This window comes from Chiloscyllium plagiosum, unplaced genomic scaffold (genome assembly GCF_037043375.1).
Source record: "Chiloscyllium plagiosum isolate Xiang-an unplaced genomic scaffold, Cpla_swu_hap1 HiC_scaffold_13, whole genome shotgun sequence".
Taxonomy (NCBI): Eukaryota; Metazoa; Chordata; class Chondrichthyes; order Orectolobiformes; family Hemiscylliidae; genus Chiloscyllium; species Chiloscyllium plagiosum.
Genome location: NW_028270151.1, coordinates 20591900 through 20617476, shown reverse-complemented (window position 1 = coordinate 20617476; position 25577 = coordinate 20591900). Strand labels below are relative to the sequence as shown.

Below are 25577 nucleotides of genomic sequence, written 5' to 3'. Positions count from 1 at the left end.
AGTGTATAGGTCCTGCCCTGACCTGCCTTTTCAAAATGCAGAACCTCACATTTATGTAAATTAAGCTTCTTCTGCCAGTCCTCAGCTGATGGACCCCTCTGATGAAGATCCTGTTATACTCTGAGGTAACCTTTCTCGCTGTTCACTACACCTCCCACTTTGGTGTCATCTGCAAACTTACAAACTATACCTCCTATGTTCCCATGCGTATCATTTGTATAAAGGAAGAAAAGCAGTGGATCAATCACTGATTCTTGTGGCACTCCATTGGTCACCCGCCTCTAAAATGAGAGGCAACCCTCCCCCACCAACCTCTGTCTTCTACCTTCGAGTCAGTTCTGGATCCAAATGGTTAGTTTTCCCTGTATTCCATGTGATCTAACCTCACTGACCAGTCTACCTTGAGGAATTTTGTTGAATGCCTTAATGAAGTCCATATGGATCTCATCCATCACTCTGTCCTCATCAATCCTCTTTGTTACTTCTTCAAAAAACTCAATCAAGTTAGTGAGGCACAATTTTCCACACACAAAAGCATCCCTAAACAGTCCTTGCCTTTTGAAATACATGTAAATCCTCTCCCTCAGATTCCCTCCAACAACATGCCCACCACTGACATCAGGCTCCCAGGTCTATAGTTCCCTGGCTTTTCCTTACCACCTTTCCTAAATAGTAGCAACATATTAGCCAACCTGTAATCTTCTGACACCTCACCTGTGGCTATCAATGATATAAATGTCTCAGTAAATGGTCCAGTAATTACTTCTCGAGCTTCCAGTGGAGCTCTAGGGTACATTGATCAGGTCTTGGGGATTTATCTACCTTTATGCATTTTAAGATGTCCAACACCTACTCCTCTTTAATATGGACACTTTTCATGATGTCGCTATTTATTTCCCAATGTACTATATTTTCAATATCTTTCTCCAGTAAACACCAATGCAAAATACTCATTTAGTTTCCCCCCTACCTCCTGCAGTTTACACATAAGCAACCTTGCTGATTTTTACTGAATTCTATTCTCTCCCTAGTTACCCTTTTGTCCTTAATATATTTATAAAATCCCTTTGGATTCTCTTTAACTCTATTTGCCAAAGATATCACATATTTCCAATTTGCCCTCCTGTTTTTCCTCCTAAGTATACTCCCACTGCCTTTATACTCTTTGAAGAATTCACTTGATCTCTGCTGTTTATATCTGACATATGCTTCCTTCTTTTTCTTGAACAAAACCTCGATCTTTCTAGTTATCCAGTATTCCCCAAACCTACCAGTCATGGCTTTCAACGTATCAGGAGCATACTGTTCCTGGACTCTCACTATCTCATTTTTTGAAGGCTTCCCATTTTCCAGTAATTCCTTTACCTGGAAACATCCACCCCCAATCAACTTTTGAAAGTTCTTGCCTAATACTGTTAAAATTGGTCTTCCTCCACTTTAGGACTTTATCTTTTAGATCAGGTCTATCCTTTCACTATTTTAAAACAACAATATTTTATTCTCCAAAGTAAATATTTTTCAGAACACCATAAAAGTGGAAACAGATGAGCAAATGTTCATTGGATACTAACAGCTGAACATAAATCCCCTACTAGTCATGCATTGAAAACTACGTTTGAATATTATACAGTTATAGTCATTACTTACATTAATTTTGAAATGTGAGCTCAGAATATCTAACAATTAAAGCAGAAGGATTATTCTTATATGGCCTAATGTTTATGAATCATCTGCAGGGCTTTTAAGAGGACATTCTGCCCATCAAATGCATCCTAGTATTTTCCTCTGGTTTCAGCAAGATCACATAGCATTTAGGAGCAAAAATGCAGAAAAGTAGACCAAAGCTAGATGCCAAAATAGCAAACACTTCTATGGCGACAGTAAACTTCCCAGGGGAACTGATGTAAGCTGGAATGAATGAAATCCAAACAGCACAGAATATAAGCATACTAAATGTAATGTATTTAGCCTCATTGAGAGCATCTGGCAAATTTCGAGCTAGAAATGCAACAACAAAACAAACAGCTGACAGGCAACCTATGTAACTGAGGACACAATAAAATGCTACTTTAGAGCCCACATCACATTCCAGGATGATTAGCTCTTTGGCATATTTTATGTTTTGGGCAAGAAAGGGCGTCGATATAATTAGCCAGACCATGCAGATGAAGCATTGCACCAGAGTAAGACAACACACAGTTAGACGCTGTCGCACGGGACCAAACCATTTGGCCACATTATTGCTAGGAAATTTTGCTTGAAAGGCCATTACCACCACAACCGTTTTCCCCAAAACGCAGGAAACGCAGAGGACAAAAATAATACCAAACATTGTGTGGCGTAATGCACAGGACCATCCTGATGGTTTGGCGATGAATGTAAGAGAGCACAAGAAACATAGCGTCAATGCGAAGAGAAGGAGGAAACTAAGCTCCGAATTATTGGCTTTCACGACTGGAGTGTCTTTATAAAACACAAATATGATGCCAACTGTCACAGTTGCTAAAGCTCCAACCAACGCGAGTGTGGTCAAAATGACTCCCATGGTGTCACCAAATGAAAGATAATCAATTTTCTTCGCTATGCACTGGTCTTGTTGAGAGTTGGGCCAGGAATCGCTGGGACATTTTATGCAATTAACTGAATCTTGGAGATCAAAACAGCAGTTAGATTTAAGGAAACAGACATTTCTTTTAAAAATTCATTCAAAGCTTCAGCCAGCAGTTATTAGCTTTAAACTGATGGGCTCCCTAAACCACTTCAGATGGCAGCGAAGTGTGAACAACGTTGCTGTGGGTTTGGAGTCCCGTGTAGACCAGACCAGGTAAGGAATGGCAGTTTCCTTCCCTGAAAGCAAATCAGTGAGGCATCTTCGACCTAACAATTATGGTTAACATTACACTCTCAATTTCAGAGCTTGTTCTTTTATTGCATTCAAATTCTAACATGTGTCATGACAGAGTTCCCAGGTCAAATACCTGGGTATCTGGATTAATAGTCAAGAGGGTGGTGCTGGAAAAGGCACAGCAGATCAGGCAGCATCAAAGGAGCAGGAAAATCGATGTTTCGGGCATAAGCCCTTCATCAGGCATGAGGTTTATGATGAAGGGCTTATGCCCGAAACATCAATTCTCCTGCTCCTTTGATGCTGCCTGATCTGCTGTGCTTTTCCAGCAGCACACTCTCGACTCTGATCTCCAGTCCTCACGTTTTCCTGTCTGGATTCATAGTCTAGTGCTAATACCACTGGGCTAACACCTTCCCTTGTTTAAAAACATACAGCACAAAAGTTCGTTTATGTCTGCACTCACCTGTGATGTTACTAATCTCTCCTTCGGCACACTGTATGCAATCAAAACAGCAAATCGGCTGGCCTTTGCGTGCAGCTTTCCTTGTTCCAGCTGGGCAGCTCTCGGAGCAACTTGATCGAGGAATCTTTTAGAAAATTATGCGATGATAAACCAATTAATTTTCTGTAATATTGCATTCAGTTTCGAGATTCTCTATGCAATTGAACAAATAACCCTTTTGAAAATTTCATCACAACTGCAATTTCTGAAATTCTGAACATATTTGGTGTAGACTTTCCATTGTAATTGATTAGCTGTGCGATAAGGTCACCAGTGCGATAAGTGACAGTCCTTTTTGAATCTCTCCCAGTTTTGTTCCTATTGAAGTCACTCATTTCACAACATTGGTATCAAACTCCATGCCAATGACTCTTTCAATCTCTTTGTCGGAAATGCTGCTATTCAGGGTGCACTCTATTCTGATTCATCGTTCATATCGCAAAATATTCTAGTTAACAATTCTCAGTGCACACTCTCACGACCCATTCATTGCACTGATCTTTCCACGTCATTTGTATAATCTTTAAGGTGTATAAGTTAATATTGGCTTCAGTGGAACTGAAGATCATCCATAAAGAAAAATGGGCCCCAAATCGCTATTGACAATTTTATACTTATCCTCCCAATTTATGTTTCCTTCCAGTTTGCCTGGCTGATTATCCCCTTATTGTTGGATGTGCACCTATTTTTGGTCCTTTCCAGCGCCTTTTCCCTGTCTTAGACATATAAGTTACCGTATTGGCTGAGTAAATATATGTAAATGAACAGTATTGTTATATGTGTGCGCGTAAGGGAAGCAGAGTTTTCTATTTATTAATTACATGCCAATAACTTGGAACTGTTTATCTGTAGCAAGAGACAACTTACAAACGTGGTCATTTTTTTGTTACGTAAGGAGATTGGTCAGTATTATCACTCAATCTGTCTAAAAGTCAAGTATGTTGGGGAATCTTTGTCGACTTTTTAAAATCTTTAACTTTTGTGATACCTCCAGGAACATCGTGGCTTTATTTCCAGCAATCTTTCTCAGCGAGGTGTGACTCAATTTGGAAGCAACATTCAAGAGCACATCTTTCATAGAAAGGAAGATACAACTCTGAAAGTCCTTCCTCAAAATGCTGTTGATGGTGGCACCATTTATGTATTCAATATTGAAAAACAGTTTTATTTTGTTGAGTAATTAGAGTTCCAGTAAAGTGGAGCTAAAGCGAATGATTGGAATTGAAGTTTATAAGAATGAGGGGGACCTCATTAAAACCTATGTGATTGTAACCAGATTAAACAGGGTGAACACAGGAGTGATGTCCTCAATGACTGCAGAATTCAGAACCAGAAGTCACAATCCAAGGACACGGTATAGGCCATTTGGGACTGAGATGATTTTCTTCACCCAGACAGTGGTAAGCTGGTGGAAGTCTCTGCCACAGAAAGTAATTGAGGAAAAAACCTTCAATGTTTTCAAGGAGATAGATATAGTTAAACCAAAAAAAAAACTGTGGATGCTGGAAATCTGAAACAAATCAGAAATTGCTGGAGAAACTCACAAATCTGGCAACATCTGTGAAGAGAAAGCAAAGTTAACGTTTTGACTCCAGTGACCCTTCTGCAGAATTATTATTAAATATCATTCTACGGACTAAAGTGGGAATATGGCATGGAGCTGAATGATCAGCCAGGAACATATTGAATGGCTTAACAGGCTGAAATAGCACTTCCTATTTTCTATGTTTCTACATTAGCCAAGGTCTGTTTGAATGGTGGGTGAGGTAGGAGGGGTTGAAGAGACTCTTCGTATTTCAAATCCACGTGATATGCACAGAAGGACAGGGCAGATCTGATTAATTCCTCAGCGCCTCACTACCACTTAAAACTTTACAATTTCAATGTCAAAGTAGCAGCTACATATTCATAAATCACCTTCCTCTGAGCGCCGCTCCAAACAATGGATTCTTCATTTATCACGACTTGTTCTCCTGGAGGCGCGAACTCGTCGTAGCTTCCCACCTTCCGAACAACCGCCCTATTCCCATCCTTCAGCTGCCAGTTTACGATATCATACGTTGCTACCGAGTCCCCATTTTCGTCGAAATTTACCCTTTTCCCAACTTTCGTTGTGAAATTCACTGTTTGCATATAATGCAAAAGCTTCGGGAAGAGACAGCAAAGTCCGTCAGAGTCAACGCGTTGTGCGGCATGATAATTTTCAACACAATATTTCCGAATCATTTACAATGAGTTGGTTACTTGTTCCACCTACCTGCCATGGCTGAAACTTGGGAAATCTTGCACACGATTTATTGACAAATGGCCCCTTGCCATTTTCACAAGAAAGCATGTCGTGAAGGGCATGGGCTATAGAATAAGTAGCTTCATAAACTTTATTTGTGACTCTCAGTTGAGATACATCTGTGTAGGCGTTAGCCATCGTGTGAAGATTCTCTCTCCCAGTGCATTGATCACTCTGACTTCCAGACCGTTTGTTTATTGTGTTGTTTTCTGTCATTTTCAAGCTGCAGCCGAAGGTTTTTTCCCAGAACTCCTGCACGATCAGATTCCCAGGGTAGACATTCGGATGAAGGCGCATCAAAAAGTTTTTGAATCCGGGAATGTTCACACTCGGGATGGCAACCCCAATAGCGCCGGTAACAACCCTCTTGTGTTCATCTGGCGGGAGAAGCGAGGTTGTAATCCAGGCCTCACTCCCCACCCATTGTATACCAGATATATTCTGTCGGGCGATTTCTTCCAATAAAGCAGCCATATCCCCTTGAGCGAGAAACGCCACCACAACTTTCGCCGTAGATGCCTGTATCACACGGACAAGATGAAGCAACCTTTGCTTCGAATGAGTCCTGTAAAAGGACTCGGAGAATGCAATGCAAACTCCCAGCTGCTGAACGATCTCCGTGAACGCCTGCATTCCAAAATTTCCGTAGTCGTTGTCGCTTTTCACCGTTCCAATCCAAGTCCATCCAAAGCGTTTGACCAGTTGGGCTAAAGCTTTAGCCTGAAAGTAATCACTTGGTATCGTTCTGAAAAACGAAGGGAATTCTCTCCTGTTGCTCAGACAGGCGCAAGTGGCGAAATAACTCACCTGCGATTTAAAGTAAAACACTTTTGGAAACATGGAAAAGAAAACAAGGGAATTAAATCATATCTTGGCGGGAAGAAATAAATAATTTTAAAAATGCTTGCTTTTATATAACGGACTTTGAGAAATCCCAATATGCTTCACTTCCGGACTGTGGTGATTGCGCTAACATCAGAGAAGTGGGAGAACGATTTGCCAAGAAGTTTTATCAGATAATTAGTTTAGTTTCTCCTGGACTGTGGGTGTCACTCACAAGGTCCCCCAAACCCCCTCAAATTATCTTTGAGAAAGTAGTGTTGACCCACTTTCTGGAATTATTACATTCCTACTAGTGCAGGTACCTAATTTGGGAAAGACAGTGCAGGGTTTTGAATGGTAAAGGAATGACAGTACAGTTCCCAGTCAGGAAATGTGAGACTTAAGGGGGAACTTGCGACTGCTGGTGTTACTATGTGTCTGCTGCCCTTGTCCTTTTATGCCATAGACTCAATGGGTTCGATAAGTGCAGTGGAAGGTTGTTTTCACGGGCTACTGCACTGTATCCTGTACACGTTGCATTGTTCATCAGGAATGGAGGTCGTGCATGTTTTAAGTTACTGGGTAAGATGCTGATGAAGCTTCATCCTGAATATGACAAACTTATTGGGTGTGGTTAGAACGGCACTTACTCAAGTCAGTGGAGAGTATTCTTAAATTGTGCTTTTGAAAGATGGGAGGGCATTGGGGAGTCAGAATGTGAACTTCTCATCTCAGAATTCCCAGCCTGTGACACGCTGTTGTATCTACGTTGTCGAAATACCTTATGAAGTTTAATTCCTGGTTAATGCCGATGCCCTGGATACTGAATGATTCAGCAATAGTATCGCAACTGAATGACAAGCGGTGATAGATTCAGTTTTGCTGGAAATGTTTCTTGTCCAGGAGTTGCCACTTATTGCCTAAGTCTGGATGTTGTCCAGGTCTGGTGCATATGGACATGGACTGTTTCAGTATCTGAGAAGGTGCTGCAATCCTCAAACAACATCCTCACTTCTCACCATCTCATGTAGAAAGGTCATTAATGAAGTAACTGATCGTGATGCTATTGATGAATACATTTTAACCTGGTCAGAGTAAGATCCTCATGCTCCATTTTGAAATTGTGTTATATTTTATTACAACTAAATTATTCACTTGTAAATAATATTTTATTACAACTAAATTATTCAGTTACAAATAAACTAATACCCAACATGCACGCCAATATTTACCTGTCAACTTGGCTATACAAAATTATAGGAGCAAATTCTAAATCTGCATGAATGTTGTACTGTGCAAGGAAGTTCTCTTGTAATTATTACCTTTCAATGAATCTACCTGCTTAAAGAAATAGTACCTACAGTCCTCTGTACAAATAGTTGATGAATTAAATATTCTTGTGATGATGGTACAGGTAATAACTGTAGGTGGGAACACATCATTTGTAATATTTAACACAGAACATGTAACTCTGTAACAAAAAAATTATGGAAAACATAAACTCTCCTTTCTTCAGCTGGGAAGAAGCAATAACATTGAGTCATGTTGAAGCCTGTGTTTTATGGTCTGTTTGATGTCATTCCATGACTACGATGCCCACCAAGTGTTTAAAGATATTTACCGATGTGGCCATTTAAAAAAATCTCATATTCATGTGACACAGGTCTTACCATAGGAATCCTGAAAGGACCGATTGATGCTGCAACTGCTAAAGATTGCGATGATCCTGATTCAGCAACCATAGCAGAAACCAAGGGCTGTTGACATAACTGGTTCGAAGATGTTGATTCCCCACTATTTACCAACTCGAAAGCAGCTTTTACAGAAAATTGAGGCAGATTGCATGAATCATAAATCCTGTATCCCAGTGTAAGATGTGGAATTAGATCTGGATTCTTGTTTATTTCCTCTATAGCAAAAATCATTGCCTGTATGAAACGCAATGCCCGAAATATAAAACTGTAGGATAGAAATACATGCAGATTAGGGCTAATATGAACACATTTCTGAGCATTGGTTGTGTATTTATTAGCACACATACTAACTTAATGAATAATGATAGTCTGGTTTGGAACTGGGAGATTAAGCAAGAGTAAAATACTACTGTAGTGTTGAAAGTGTGGTCTGTTCAATGAGATAAATTCTGAACAAAAACAGAAAGTGCTGGAGAAATTCAGCAGGTCTGGCAGCATCTGTGGACAGAGAAACAGAGTTAACATTTTAAATCCAATATGACACTTCTCAGAACTATTCCATCCAGTATTTGCAGTATTTTGCTTTGAGATATACTCTGAATGAATGTATTATGATGTACCATCCAAGCTCCATTCTTTTACACCGATCATTCTTTGGACCAGATCTTTCATGAAGTTAATAGGCCATTGATCTTCATGGCATTTCATTCTAAGTCCCTCTAAAACCCAAGTATGCCAGCTCCACAATCCCCCTGTCAAAAGGAGAATTTTTGATCAGCATAGATGGTCAGAGACTAAAACTTGATCCCAATTCAAGATGTTTGTGTATGACCCTAGAGAGGCTTTGTCCTTTATGGAGCATCTGAAGAAAACAGCAGCGAAGATCAAAGCTAGAAACAATAAATAGTCCAAACCTGTTGGGTGTACGCGGACACAACTGCTACAGTACTCCAGAACTCAGCACTTGACATATCATATTTTGCAACAAAGTACTGTGTGTGGGTCATCACAAACATATCCTGATGATACTCAACTCAATGTCACAATGCACATCATAATTGGAGCCCTCCTCTCAACACTCCTCCCTGGCTGCTTGTTCTCTTTTCAATCCCTCACATCCACCAGCCCATCAGCTTGTTGAAGTCGTTTTTGCTGCATTCTTGACTGGCCCCATGAAGACCTGTTCAAATCACCTCTGCCCACCTTCCACCTGGATGTCCCTGACAGAGCAACCTTCCTCAGTAACAGACTTCCATTGGATCAAAGAAAGGTCAAACCAGAATAACACTCGCAACAAAAACAGACATTGTGGAAATGCTCAGCATGTCTGGTAGCACTTGTGAAGAGAAATTAAAGTGAACGTTTCGGGTCTGGTGACCCTTCCTCAGAATATGTCCTGAAACATTAACTTTGATTTCTCTTCCCAGATGGTGCCAGACCTGCTCGGTTTTTCCAACAACTTCTGTTTTTGTTTCTGATCCACCGCATTAGCAGTTCTTTCAATTTTCATTTAGTAGATCACTGGCAAGTTCCTTGTGACAAAATCCATCTGGGAAATGGCAGGCGTTGAACTACAACAATGAGGGGTCCTTATTAAACAGGTTCCATCTGTGTGGGATCCCTGCACAGCCAACCTTCACCGCTTCTGTATTTGGTAAGACTTATAAACAATCTTGCCTTGAGGTGTATCTCTTCTGGAGCTTAAATAGCTACTGATGATTTTAGAAAGTCACTGAGGAGGTGGTCGCTTGCCTCTGGGATGTGCATTCAGCAAATAAATAATTAGATAAACCAGCATTGGGTCTCTTGGATCAGAAAGATCCAATGCTGTTACTGGAAATAAGATACATGAGAGCTCTACTGGTGTCCCTCATCCAACCAACCCCTCATCCCCATAATATAGACTATTATCTTGTTACTGCGAACAGACGTATCGTCTGTTGTCCACATCCCATGAATGACTAAACTAAAATGGTCCATGTGACAGCGTCTGGCTACCCTGCTCGAATTGAGAAGTGCAGCAAGGACAAATATCGGGGTTACCATTAAGCTATGAATTCGAAGGACTCGTCCAACCAGAACTCTGGGTTCATTTAACGTACTCAGCGACATTGACAGGAGCTTGATCAAAAAATAACCAGGAGAAGCTCCCCGCCGTATCTGAGTGGGAGTCATGCCCAGAAGAGATTCCACAAGATCAAAGAGAGGAGAATGAAACCATTCCATAAATTAACAGATGTGAAAGTGGCTTTCTTCCATTCATGTGCGCCATTGCCCTTAACCAGCTGTAAAGAATGAAACATCACTTCCTGTTTCCATGTCTTTCCGGACTCTTGTCAATCAAGTTACTTTACCAACTCCAGCTCATCTTTTTCCTCTCTCATCACAATACTGGATAGTATCAACTCAAACTTATACAAGCATCCACCCGTTCATAAATGTTGGTCGACAAATTTAAATAAAACTGCGGATGCTTAGTATCTAAAACAAAAACAGAAAGTGCTGAAGAAACTCAGCATGTCTGGCACCGTCGGTGGAGAGAGAGAGAGACAAAGTTTGGACTCCAGGATAACAGAGCTGCTGAGTTTCTCCAGCACTTTCTTTTTTAAAAATTCAACTTTAAAATTTGTGTTTTGACATGAGAAGGGAAGATGACATAACAAAAAGCAAATCAATCATTTAACTCGATTGCATTGTGTTTCATATCTTCTGTTCAATTACACTCACTGAACTGACCTTTTGCATTTCACTGCTTTGGGCTTCGTTTCAAAAGCAAGTTCCAGTTTCTCTACACCGGAATGCAGACCAAAGATTCCGCCGATGATGATGTCTCCATCCTTGGATAAACTAGACAAATCAAACATTTTCTGGTGTTTACATGTTGCGTCGTCTGTTCTCAACATGGAAACACTAACTGCTAACAATAGCCCCCAAAGCAAAAGGAGGTGCATAGCGACTCGTATCAGGAACACACCGTGGGTTTATAAACTTTCGCGTTTCATGGGTGATCGGGTAACTTCCCTGCAGTTAATAAAAAAAAACAACCCTCAGGAGGAGACATAATTACAATTTCCTCTACCCAATGGGACGAGACTACGGAGAAACACAATTAATTATTCCTAGAGTCATCAAGTTATACACATGGGAAGAGGTCCTCAGCCCCAGTGTGTCCATTAGGTCATCGATGTTTATCTTCTCTGATTCTATTTTCCAACACTTATCCTGTAGTCTGGTTTGTTAAGACTTTCAATGCTCATCTAAATACTTTTAAATGTGAGGCTTCCCAACTCTACCAACCTTTCAGGTAACGTGTTCCCAATATACCCCATCCATTGGATGAAAAATAATTCTCAAATCTTCACTAAATCCTCATGCCCCTTAGTTTAAATCTATGCCCCCTGGTTATTGACCGCTCCATTGAGAGGAAGATATCTTCCTATTTACCGTACCTTCCTCAACATTTTGCACACTATGTTCTGTCAATACAAGTTCACAAACGACCAGGAGTTTAGGACAAAGGACTGATCCCTTTGGAAAAATGCAGCCAATTAGTGACCAGCTAAAAGTGGCATTGGAAAAGATAAATGCTATTTTTAACCATGGCCGTGGAGGACGTTAGAAGACCATAAGTGTGTCCTTTGCTGAATCTATTAGTTAATTTATTTTACAGACTTTTACGCCTTTATAAAAAAAAGCAAAGAACTTGATGGGAATGCAAAACAGCAGCAGCCATCCTGTAGACAGGTTTGCTCCTGACTGGGGTGGGCTCACAGGTCTGAAGACCATTTAACTGCTACACACGGTCATAGCCAATTAGCTGAAGATTCTGAACAACATTTGATACCGGATCATCCAGACCCCTGTAGCAGAAGCTTTTCCAAATGCGACTCAACGCATAGAACTCCACACCCCACCAGGAGCCATGTTGTCTACAATGGTCGCCGAATCAGGAGCATCGCAATTTTCGGCAGTCCCGGCATCAATCGCTAAAAGCTTTATCGCAATAGTATGATTTTTTAAAGCAGGTGTTCCCTTCAGTAAATACCCTTAAGCACTTGTTGGGCAACATAGTAATGGGATTACATCAAATAGCTGACAAAGTAGTCTGCAATATTATTCAATGTTATTGCTTCTATTCAACGGAAGAAAAGATAGTTAAAGTTTTCTTGGTTTTCATTAAAAAGATTACTTACTCTGTGCGAAATTGTAAGACAAAAGATGTGTTCCCGCCTGCAGTTATTACCTGCACCATATTCACACGAATGTTTAATTTATCAGCTAATTGTATAGTGTAGGTACTATCTCGGTAAGCATGTAAATTCATTAAAATGTAACTATTTAAAACAGAACTTTCCTGCACTGTACAACATCCATGCAGACTTAAACTTTGCTCCCATAATTTTCTATAGCCAAGTTGGCAGGTAATTACTAGAATGCATTATGTGTATTATGTTAACTAGTTTATTTACAAGTGCATAATTCAGTCGTAATAAAATATAACATAATTTCAAAATGGAGTATGAGGACCTTACTCTGACCAGGTCAAAATGTATTCATCAAAAGCATCACCATCAGTTACTTCATTAATGCATGAGATTGTGAGCAGTGCGGATGTTCGTTGAAGATTGCACGAAGTTCAATACCATTGAGGACTCCTCAGATACTGAAGCAGTCCATGTCGACATGCAGCAGACCTGGACAACATCCAGACCTGGGCAATAAGTAACAAGTACTGAATAACGACCATCCCCAACAAGACAGAATCCATCACCTGCTGTCATTCAGTTGGAATAATATTGCTGCATCTTTCAGTAGTACGGCATTGCCATTAAACTTCATAAGCTATATTGATAATGTTGATAAAAGAGCGTGTCACAGGCTGGGAATTCTGACATGCGTAATTCACATCTGACACATTAATGCCCTTCCATCATGCAAAAGGGCCCAATTCAACACGGTCCAATGACTTGAGTAAGTGGCCGTTCTAATCACTCACAATAAGTTTGACATCATGCAGGATGAAGTTTCATCAGCACCCTATCCAGCAATTTAACACATTCACGACCTCCACTACCGATGTAATGTTTACATGGTGCACTGCAGTAAACCATGAAAGCATCTTCCATCGAACCTTCCAAACCCATCACCTCTATGATGTAATAGGACAAGTGTAGCAGACACAAAGGAACACCAACACCCGCAAGTTCCCCCTTCATGTCACGCACTTTCCTGACTAGGAACAGTATTGTCATTCTTCCCTGTTCGAAACCATGGACTATCCTTCTCACATTATGTATCTGCACCAGGAGGAATTTAATGATTCCAGAAAGTGGCTTAACACTACTTTCTCAAGGGCAATTGGGGGGTGGGAGTGGGGTGGGGAATACATGTTGTCCTTGTGAGTGACATCCACAGTCGAGGATAAACTAAACAAATTCACTGAATCATGGTTCTTCGGAAATTGCGTCCCCATTTATGTTAGAGAAATGTTCCTACTGTGAAGCATTTTGGGATACCAAGATGTCCGCTGTATAAATGTAACCCCTAATGTATTTCTTCCCACCAATATATTATTTATTTCCTTTTCCGTGTTTCCAAAAGTGTGTTTTATTTTAAATCTCAGGTGAATTAGTTCGCCATTTGCTCCTGTCTGAGCAACAGAATTCCCGTCGTTTTTCAGAACGATACGAAGGGATTACAGGTACTTTCAGACTAAAGCTTTAGTCCAACTGGACAAAAGCTTTGGATGGACTTGGATTGGAACGGTGGAAATTTTGGAAAGCAGGCGTTCACGGAGGTTGATCAGCAGCTGGAAGTTTGCATTGCATTCTCCGAGTCCGTTTACAGAACTCATTCGAAAGAAAGGTTACTTCATCTTGTCCGCGTGACACAGGCATCTACGGCGAAAGTTGAGGTAGCGTTTCTCGCTCAAGGGGATATGTTTTATGGGAAGAAATCGCCCGACAGAATATATCTGGTATACAATGGGTGGGGAGCGAGGCCTGGATTACAACCTCGCTTCTCCCGCCAGATGAACACAGGAGGTTTGTTACCGGCGCTATTGGGGTTGCCATCCCGAGTGTGAATGTTCCCGGATTCAAACGTTTTTGACGCGCCTTCATCCGAATGTCTACCCTGGGAATCTGATCGTTCAGTTCTGGGGGAAAAAAATGCTTCACGGTAGGAACATTGCTCTCATATAAGTGGGGACGCAATTTCCGAAGAACCATGACCCCCCTCCCCAATTACCCTTGAGAAAGTAGTGTTGAGCCACTTTCTGGAGTCATTACATTCCTCCTGGTGCTCGGCTGCAGTTTGAAAATGACAGAAAACAGTACGATACACACACGGCCTGTAACTCAGAGTGATCAATGCACCGGGAGAGAGAAACCTCATACGGTGGCTAACGCCTACACAAATGTATCTCAACTGAGAGTCACAAATAAAGTTTATGAAGCTACTTATTCTAGAGCCCATGCCCTTCACAACATGTTTTCTTGTGAAAATGGCAAAGGGTCATTTGTCAGAAATCTTGTGCACGTGTTCACAAGTTTTGTCCATGGCAGAGTAGGTGGAACAAGTAACCAACTTACTGTAAATGATTCGAAAGTATTGTGTTGAGAATAATCATGCTGCTAATGTGTTGATTGTGACAGACTTTGCTGTCTCTTCCCGAATCTTTGCATTATATGCAAACAGTAAACTTCAGATCAAAGATTGGAAAAATTGATTTTTGGAAAAAGATTGGAAAAATTGGTTTGATTTATTTATGGTCACGTGTACCGAAGTACAGTGAAAATCTTTGTTTACGAGCAGTTCAGGCAGATCATAGTGAAAAAGGTTGTATACCACAAAAGATTTAGACGGAGGCATACAGGTAATATTGCACAGGGCGTACAAGAAAAGTGGGGACTCGGTAGCAACGTATGATGTCGTAAACTGGGAAGGATGGGAATAGGGCGGTTGTTCGGAAGTTGGGAAGCTGTGACGGATTCGCGTCTCCAGGAGAACAAGTCCGTGATACATGAAGGAACCATTGTTTGGAGCGGCGCTCAGAGGAAGGTATTCTGTAAATATGTAGCTGCTATTTTGACATAGAAATTTAAGTGAAAGCAAGGCGCTGATGAGTTAATCAGGTCTACCCTGTCCTTGTGTGGATTTGACGTGGATATTGAAACAGGAAGAGACTCTTCCACGCCTCCTACCTCACCCACCATTCAATCAGATCTTGGCTAGTGTAGAAACACAGAAAATAGCAATATGCCCTTTCAGCCTGTTTAGCCATCCAGTATGTTTATGGCACATCATTCAACTCAATACCGTGTTCCCGCTTTTGCTCTATGTCTTTGATCCCTTTAGCACTAAGAATGATATCCAGCAATACTCCTGAAAAAAGGGTCACTGGAGTCAAAACGTTGTCTCTGCTTTCTCTTTACACATGCTGCCAGACTTGCTGAGTTTCTCCAGCAATTTCTGTTTTTGATCCAGACTTCCAGCATCCACAGTTCTTTGTTTGAGTATATCTAGCTCTTTGAAAACATTGAACGTTTTGGTCTCAATTGCTTTCTGTGACAGAGAATTCCACAAGCTCACCACTGTCTGGGTGAAGAAAACCATCTCAGTCCTAAATAGCCTATCCGGTGTCCTTAGACTGTGACTTAAGGTTCTGGATTCTGCAGTCATTGAAGATATCCTTCCTGCGTTCCCCCTGTTTATTACTTAGAATCACATTGGTTTTAATGAGGTTCCCCTCTCATCCTTCTAAATTTCTACTCCATGAGAGGTCTTGTTGCAGATCTATAAAACTTTTGGTTAGACCGCACGTGGAATACTGCGTCCAGTTCTGGTCGCCCTATTATAGGAAAGATGTAGATGCTTTGGAGAGGGTTAACAGGAGGTTTACCAGGATGCTGCCTGGAATGGAGGGCTTATTTTACGAAGAGAGGTTGACTGAGCTCGGACTTTTTTCATTGGAAAAAAGAAGGAAGAGAGGGGACCTAATTGAGGTGTACAAGATAATGAGAAGCATTGATAGAGTTGATAGCCAGAGACTTTTTCCCAGGGCAGAAATTGTTAACACGAGGGGTCATAGCTTTAAGCTGTTTGGCGGAAAGTATAGAGGGGATGTCAGAGGCGGGTTCTTTACGCAGAGTTGTGGGAGCATGGAATGCGTTGCCAGCAGCAGTTGTGGAAGCGAGGTCATTGGGGATATTTAAGAGACTGCTGGACATGCACATGGTCACAGAAATTTGAGAGTTCGTACATTAGGTTTACCTTACATGAGGATCAATGTCGGCACAACATCGTGGGCTGAAAGGCCTGTTCTGTGCTGTACTGTTCTATGTTCTATGTATGTGCTTTAACTCGAAATGTCTGGAACTCTAATTACGTGATGAAATAATAAAAAACTGTTTTCATTTTGAATGCAAAAATGATGCCAGATTTGATCTTTCCTTTATCTGGAAAACGAGCTCTCGAATGTTCCTTTGAAATTATGTCATACCTCACTGGGAAGGAGTTTTGGAAATCAAGCCCCATTATTCCTGGAGGTATCACAAAAGTTAAAGATTTTAAAAATAGACAAAGAGTCCCCAGTTTACCCGACGTTTAGATCCAAGATTGAGTGGAAGTATTGACCAGATTTTTGCACTTAAAATAATAACGATGTTTGTAAGTTATTACACACTTGCTGCACAGGGAAACAATTATAAACCTTTAGCATGTAACACTGCTCATCAAAACTCTAATTCCCTTACACACACACACACAATACTTTTCATGTATACGGATTCACTCGACCAATACAATAATTTATATGTCCCGGACAGGAAAAAAATAAGAGCAGGACAGGAGGAAAATAATTACATTTCCAATTATTTTCAGGAATCAGGAAATAATCCATTTGAAACTGGAAGGAAACATAAATTGAGAGGGTAAGTACAATCTAATCGATAGCGAATTGGGGCTCATTTTACTGAAAGGATGATCTTCAGCTCCATTGAATCAATAGTACCTTTACTATACAAAATTGCATAAAGGAGATATAAAGATCAATGCAATGAATGGGTCGATGAGAGTCCGCAATGAGAATTATTAAAGAGAACATTTTGCGATGTGAATGGTGAAACAGAATGCACTGCACCCTGAATAGCAACATTGTCAGCAGTGAAGGGACTGAGATATGATCTCAGAGTCATTGGCATGGAGTTTGATACTTATGGTGCAAAATGAGTGATTTCAATGGAAACAAAATTGGGAGAGATTTAAAATAGACTGCCGATTCACCATCAGCTGCTGGCCTTATCGTACAGCCAAGCAGTTACAATGGAAAGTCTACACCAAATATGTTCAGAATTTTAGTTGAAGTAGCAGTTCTGAAATTTTCAAGAGGTACATTTGTTCAGTGCCATAGGGAATCTCCAAATTGAATGCTAATATTGGAGAAAAATAATCTGTCTATCTATCATTGCATAATTTGCCAAAAAGTCCCTCGATCAAGTTGCTCAGAGAGCTGCCCAGCGAGAACAAGGAAAGCTGTACGCAACGGACAGCCGATTTGCTGTTTTGAATGCGTAAAGTGTGCAGAGGGAGAAATTAGCAACACCACTGATAAGTGTAGATACAGGTATTAAGCGAACTGTTGTGCTGCATGTTTTTAAACAAGGGCAGGCATTAACCCAGTGGTATTAGCACTAGACTATTAATCCATATCCTGAGAACACTGCCATAGCATATAGTACAATTTGAATTTAATAAAAGACAAAAAAAAAACACCACTTCGAATTGAGAATGTAATGTTGACCATAATTGTTGCGGAGGAAAGATATACAACCTGACACAATAATGTCTTTCAGAGAATGAATCTGCCATCCCTTATGTGGTCTGGCCTACAAGGACCTTCAGACCTATAGAACATCTAGTTGACTTTTCACTGCCCTCTGAACTGGCACAGGGAAGCTAGCAGTTTAAAGGAAATTAGATATAGTGAATAAATGCTGGCTAAAGCTATGCATGAATTTTAAAAAGTCTGTTTCCTTAAATCGAACATCTGTTTTATTCTCCAAGATTCGGTTAACTGCATGAAACGCCCAGGGAATCCTCGCCTAACTCACGCCAAGACCAGTGATTAGAGAAGAAAGTTAACTACCTTTCATTTGGTGACATCATGGAAGTCATTTTGACCACAATCGCGTTGCTTCGAGCTTCCGCAACTGCGGCAATTGGCCTCATTTTCGTGTTTCACAAAGACACACCAGTCGTAAAAGCCAATAATTCGGAACTCAGTTTTCTCTTTCTTTTCGCATTGACACGATGTTTCCTGCGCTCTGTCACATTAGTCGCGGAACCATTAGGATGGTCCTGTGCATTACGCCACACAATGTTTGGTATTATTTTTGTTCTCTGCGTTTCCTGCGTTTTGTGGAAAACGGTTGTGGTAGTAATGACCTTTCGAGAAAAACCTCCCAGCAACAACGTGGCCAAATGATTTGGTCCTGTGCGACAGCTTCTCAATGTGTGTTGCCTTACCCTGGTGCAATGGTCTGCATCGTCTGGCTGATTACATTGACACCCTTTCCTGTCCAAAACACAGAATATGCCAAAGAGGTAATCATCCTGGAATGTGAAGTGGGCTCTGGAGTAGCAAGTTATTGTGTCCTCAGTTACATAGGTTGCCTGTCAGTTATTTGCTTTGTTGTTGCGTTTCTAGCTCGAAATTTGCCAGAGACTCTCAATGAGGCTTATTACATCATATGTAGCATGCTGATATTCTGTGCTGTTTGGATTTACTGCCGCCGTAGAAGTGTTTGCTATTTTGGCGAAGTTTGGTTTACTTTCTGCATTTTTGCCCCTAAGTGCTAAGTAATCTTCATGAAACCAGAGGAAAACACTCAAAAACATTTGATAGATAGAGTGTCCTCTTAAAAGCCCCAAAGATGATTCATAAAAATTAGGTCATATAAGAATAATCCTCCCTGTTTTAGTTGTTGGATGTTCTGAGCTTACATTTCAAAGTTTCTATAAGTAATAAATATAACCGAGCAATATTCTAATTTAGTGTTGAATGCATGACGCATAGGCGGATTTATGTTCATTGGTTAGTGTCCAAAAAACATTTGTTCATCTGTTCTCACTGTATGGTGTTCTGCCATATTTATTTTGGGGAACAAAATATGACTAAGAGGTTAAAGAGGAAATTTGAAAATTCTAGTTCTTACAAAGAGGCATGCGTCGGAGCAATGTAATCTTTGAAGGTAATGATTACTTTATTACTTGTAAATGTAATTAACCCTGTTTTCCTGGTTGCCATGGTTTAAAGAAACGTTTAATAAAGTCAGAGGAGATCTTGCAGTTGAAAAATGAAAAAGCTGAATTGCTGTTAGACATCAGCAGCATCTGAATTGCATTTAACCACAATCTTTACTCACGTAACCCAGCATACCCCTCATTCACCAAAACTACCAACCCAAGAGGTCACCCATTGATCAATTAAAAGTGTAGAAAAGCATGCCAGAGCCAAACCAGGTATACCAGTGATAACCAGTGGCATTTACTTGCCAATGTGGCTGCTCAGCTGGGATTGAAGCAGGATCAGTTAGTTTAAAATCTCACAATAGCTGAAAATGTGTTGCTGGAAAAGCGCAGCAGGTCAGGCAGCATCCAAGGAACAGGAGAATCAGGAAGAAGGGCTTATGCCCGAAACGTCGATTCTCCTGCTCCTTGGATGCTGCCTGACCTGCTGCGCTTTTCCAGCAACACATTTTCAGCTCTGATCTCCAGCATCTGCAGTCCTCACTTTCTCCTCTAAAATCTCACAATAGACTTGGTAAATTCAAGGATGAAAACAATACCCCTTTCGGCTTAATCCTCTCAATGCCAGACAGGTCCAGATGGAGGTGGAGGCCATGATTGATGAGAACATCATTGAACTAAGTCAGAACGAGTGGAGTTCGCCGATTGTCTTAGTTCCCAAACCGGATGGGACTCAATGATACTGTGGGGATTATCAGAAGGTCAACACGTTACAAAATCGGACTCATATTCAATTCTTAGATTGGAGGACTGCATCGAGAAAGTCAGACATGCCAGTTACATCACCAAGTTGGACTTAATGCGTGGTTACTGGCAGGTACCTTTATCAGAGATGGCAAAAGCTATGGCTGAATTTCTGGGCTATATTAGTTTGCAATGATGCCCATTGGAATGAAGAATGCGCCCGCCACATTCCAAAGACTCATGAACAAAGTTTGGCTGGATTAACAAACTGTACAGTGTATATGGACAATCTTTAGTAAGTCCTGGAAAGATCACATGGTACTGTTGGCGGAGCTCTTTAAATGACTATGAGAAGCAAAACTGGTGATGAACTTAAATAAAACAGAATTTGCAAAAGCAGAGGTGACGTTCTTGAGACATAACATCAGTCATGGAAGGTTGACCACATGGAACGCAAAGATGAAGGCCATCGAGGAATTTCCACAACCAACCTCGAAGAAGGATGTGCTTCATTTCTTAGGACTCAGCGGATTATATTGGAAGTTTGTTCCAAACTTCAACAGTGTAGTGGCACCATTAACTGATTTGCTGAAGAAGAACACAAAGTTTCAGTGGACAGAACGATGCCAGGAGGCATTCAACTATTTGAAATCAATATTAACAAGCAAACCAGTTTTAGCTACACCAAGGTTTTCAAAATATTTTAAAGTCTCCATCGATGCTAGTGACATTGGAGTTGGAGCTGTACTTCTACAGTAAGATGAGGATGGGACTGAACTGCCAGTTGGCTATTTTTTGAAGAAGATCAACATCTACCAGAGGAAATACTTCATGGTTGAAAAGGAACTATTCAGTTTGGTACTGGCCTTACAGCATTTTAATGTACATGTCACAAACAATGTGTCTGAGATGATTGTGTAGATTAGATTAGATTACTTACAGTGTGGAAACAGGCCCTTCGGCCCAACAAGTCCACACCGCCCCGCCGAAGCGCAACCCACCCATACCCCTACATTTACCCCTTACCTAACACTACGGGCAATTTTTAGCATGGCCAATTCACCTGACCTGCACATCTTTGGACTGTGGGAGGAAACCGGAGCACCCGGAGGAAACCCACGCAGACACGGGGAGAATGTGCAAACTCCACACAGTCAGTCGCCTGAGGCGGGAATTGAACCCGGGTCTCTGGCGCTGTGAGGCAGCAGTGCTAACCACTGTACATTGACCACAGTCCGCTGACATCCTTAGAACATTTTAAAGATAAGAATATGAGACTATTTCAATGGCATCTAATGTTACAGATTTTTAATTTAAAAATCAGACATGTTGCGAGTCAGAAGAATGTAATCACAGATGCGTTATCACGAATTAGGCAATAAAGTTTAGGTGAGATTTGTCTTTATTTAATGTTTTATATCTATATTAAGATTATGGGAAGAAGTTAAGGTGAACTTGTATGAAAGTTATTGGTATGTTAGGGTAATGTGTTTAAAAGATAGAAAAATAGTGAAGCCATCTTTTCATTATGATGGTTTATTTTTTCTTAAGGGAGGAGGTGTTATAAAGATATCGGTGTATCTTTAAGAGAGTTAAAAGCAGCAGAACTACCAGGCACAACACTAATCATTCTCAATAAGGCAACAATGTAACACTGGGTCGAACAACTCGATTAGTTCGTTGCCTGGAGACAAAAACAAATTTGAATTCGGCCAATCAGTTTAAATGATACCCCCAAAAATATCAATTTCCAACCAAGTTTGAATTGAGTATATTGACAATCTTAAAAGCCAATGACACAATCTGATGCTCTGGGGTATAAGACCGGGGAAAATTGAACAGTTGAGAGGAGAACTGCCAAGTCCTAGCATGTAACAGACTGCTTTAAAAAAATCTCTCTTTCAAGAACCTTTTTGATCAGTGACCTGTGATGCAGAAATTCCTCACAAGGAGAAAAGAAGACCCAGGAAGATCAGAAGAAAAGAACCTACAGCTGCCTCCTTTTGAGATAAGAAGTGTTGTTTTGGAAATCTTAATTGTGAGTTTTATTGATCTAGTGTTATAGAAGGGAAGGTAACAGATAGGTTAGAGTAAGGAATGGTAAATAGTTGTGAGTTAGTTATTGTTTGTAATACTTTAAGAAATAAAGTTATTAATTTTTATTTTAAATAGTACTTCACCACTCAGATTTTACAGTTTACTGCATAAAGAAAAATCTTTTCTGTGTTGTTGGTTTAAATTAAGCAGGAGGGTTGACCTCATGTTGTAAGAATAGTGATGGGGATGCTCTGCTGCAGTTACACAAAACCCTACTTAGATCCTGCTTAGAGTACTGTGAGGACGACTGGGCACTATGCTTTGGAAGGATGCTTAGATGCTGAAGCAAGTTCAAGATAGGTTTGCAAGGATGACATCTGCACTTCAGGGCATTATGGACCAGGCCAGACTCTTAGAAAACATTTCAAGAAAGTATCCCAGACCCTAACTTTGCTAGTTGTTTCAAGCAGATATGGAGTGGTTATTCAAAGAGTGATGAAGCTGGCCCAACCACTTAAGTTTAAAAAAAACAGAACTTACTTACAAGATTACTGAATGAAGCACAAGCAAAAAGGAAGAGAATACAGGAAATGTACCCAATCTGAAAGCCCCACAGATTATCCCAACTTAAAAATGCTGTTGCAAATACTTTCAACAATCCCCACAAACAACCCTTTGCAAAAAAAGGAAGGAAAAATTGAACACAGGTTCTTATAGGAGACATGTCAGAGAGAGGGAGGATCAATATGGAACTGTTTCCTTGGATCCAGCAGCTTCACCACTGACTGCCTAAAACCAAACCAATCCAGAGAGGAGCTGAGCTGGGAGAACTGGCCATTTCCCTTTCATTGTACATGCAGTAAAAAAAAACTTGAAAGCATTTCATCTCAGGCAGTATCTGTTAGCTATAATCAAACTTGTCCTGAAACCCTTCAAACCTAGGCCTCCTGGAGTCTCTGTGTTAACCTCCTGAAAAAACAAAGAAGGACAACATAATTTTGTTAAATGAGCAGTATCATCGCAAGGGGTTAAATTATGAGGAAATATTAGACAAATTAAGCTTTTTTTCTCTCTCAAGTTTAAAGGTTAAGGTTTAACCTAATTCAAGGTTTTCAGGATATTAACAGAGAAAGACAGAATTGATAAAGATAAATTATTTTCACAGGTTAATGATTTTCTAACTGGGGGCAGAACCTAAGAATTGGAGTCAGGCTATTCAGGAGAGATGTTAGAAAGTACTTCTGCATGCAAAGAGTAGTGGAGCTGATTTTATAAAGTTTCAGTATAACCTCCCTACTGTTCAATTCTATGCCTCGACCAATAAAGGAAAGTATAGCATATTCCTTGGTAACCGTTTTATCCACCCATCCTGATACTTTAAGGGACTGATGTACATTCTCATCAAGATCCCTCTGATCCATAGTGCTCCCCAGGGTCTACCCTTTCACCATATATTCCCTTGCCTTCTCTGTTGTGCCCAAATGCATCACTTCACATTTTTCTAGATGGAATTCCATTTGCTAATAATCAACTCAGCTGACCATCCCGTCCATATCCTCCTGTAATCTAAGGTTGTCCTTCTCATTATTTACCACCTCACTAAATTTTGTGTCATTTGAATGCTTATTGGTGAACCCTCCTTATGTGTATAAACCACAAACAACAAGGGGTCATGGGGCCCCACTGGGCACGGATTCAAATTGTAAAATCTCCCCTCACTATCATCCTCTGCTTCCTTTCACACAACCAATTGATTAGATTAGATTAGATCTAGATTAGATTACTTACAGTGTAGAAACAGGCCCTTCGGTCCAACAAGTCCACACGGACCTGCCGAAGTGTTACCCACCCAGACCCATTCCCCTACATTTACCCCTTCATCGAACATTACGGGCAATTTGGCATGGCCAGTTCACCTAACCTGCTCATTTTTGGACTGTGGGAGGAAACCAGAGCACCCGGAGAAGAACCACACAGACATGGGGAGAATGTACAAATTCCACACAGCCAGTCACCTGAGGCGGGAATTGAACCCGGGTCTCTGGCGCTGTGAGGCAGCAGTGCTAATCACTGTGCCACAGTACCGCCCACTTGAGGATTCAATTTGCCAAATTTCCTTATCTCTTATCAGTTTCCTGTGCAAAATGTTATCAAAAGCCTTGCTGAAGGTCAAGTAGACTAGATCAAATGCAATGCCCTTATCTGCACACCTGGTCACCTTTTCGGAAAGTTCAAACAAGTTGGTCAGGCATGACCCCCTTTAACAAAACCATGTTGACTGTTCCCTACCTTTCTAAATGCAGCTTAACTCTGTCCTTCAGAACTACTTCCATTAGTTTCCCCAGCACTCAGGTCAGACTGACTGGCTTGTGGCTTCCTGGTATATTCCTTGCTGCCTTCTTGAATACTAATACTATGTTGGCTCTCCACTAGTCCTCCAGCACCTGTCCTGTGGCCAGAGAGGAATTGAAGATTTTTGCAAGCACTCCTGTTGTTTCTGCCCTTGCCTTACTCAACCACCTATTGCAATTCTCCCTCGATGTGCATCTCTTTTTAAACCTGCCAGACTGCTCATTACATTCTGCAAATTTTTTAAGTACAGCAAGTTTTAACTGTGCACCTCCTTAGTGTAATAAAACAACAGAGGTCTCTTCGCTGGAGCATCAGAAAAAAATGACAACAAGCCACATAATATGATAATATACAGGTAAAGTATCAATATCTTGGTCAATGATATAGTTTTTAAGAAATATCTTAAAGTATGGAAGTGAGGTAGAGAGGTGGATAGATGTAGGAAAGAATTTCTAGGTAACTGATAGTTTGGCTGCCAGTGGTGGTGCGCATAGAATCATGGATGCTCAAGAGGTCAGAATTAGCAGAGCGCAATTGCCTAAAAGAGTTTTGGGCTTGGAACTGATCATGGAGATATGGTATGGTGATACTATGGAAAGATTTCTAAAAAAGAATGAAAATTTTAAAATCAAGACCTCTCAATGCTGAGTAGAGAAAGGCCGATGAATGGATGGATGTTAGATAAAAGTGGTTTTGATGTGAGGTAGGGCATGGGGAGCAGAGTTTTTGATGATCCAAGTTTCCAAGGCTAAAATATGCGAGATCAGCAGGAGTACATTGGAATCATTGAATTACCATTATTACTATCAATAAACTGTTTTGGATTAAAACAGAAAGATTCAAGACACTTTAAATTGAAAATTAGGTTTCAGGTGTGAATATCTTGAGCAATACTTACCCCATAACAACACATGCAAGCCCCAATCTTCCAATTCCCCAGATCATCTGTCCGTCATCATTCTGCTGTTTTTGGGGTCATGGTGTGTGTTGAATTGGGGCTGTGTTTACTATATAATATTAAAAGTAGTTCATTGGCTGTAA

The 25577-nt window shown here is 40.7% G+C and overlaps 1 protein-coding gene and 1 pseudogene across 1 annotated transcript; one reads left to right on the top strand and one right to left on the bottom strand.

Moving 5' to 3' along the window:
* Positions 1-1741: 1741 nt before the first annotated feature.
* Positions 1742-18317, bottom strand: LOC122556346 (extracellular calcium-sensing receptor-like). Its single transcript, XM_043702978.2, has 10 exons — positions 18301-18317; positions 15003-15237; positions 14403-14461; positions 14137-14310; positions 10890-11000; positions 8130-8418; positions 5608-6444; positions 5268-5495; positions 3312-3435; positions 1742-2646 (listed from the first exon to the last, which is right to left on the bottom strand). The coding sequence occupies exons 1-10, from the start codon at positions 18315-18317 to the stop codon at positions 1742-1744; spliced, it is 2979 nt and encodes a 992-aa protein (XP_043558913.2).
* Position 18318: 1 nt separating this feature from the next.
* On the top strand, positions 18319-19076 carry LOC148148263 (vomeronasal type-2 receptor 26-like; annotated as a pseudogene).
* The last annotated feature ends 6501 nt before the right edge of the window (positions 19077-25577 follow it).

Coding starts and splice junctions, on each gene's coding strand:
- LOC122556346 (XM_043702978.2), bottom strand. Junction 14,311..14,402: donor TCAACACTACTTTCTCAAGG/GTAATTGGGGAG, acceptor TTTTTCCCCCAG/AACTGAACGATCAGATTCCC. Junction 8,419..10,889: donor AAAGCAGTGAAATGCAAAAG/GTCAGTTCAGTG, acceptor TCTATCCTACAG/TTTTATATTTCGGGCATTGC.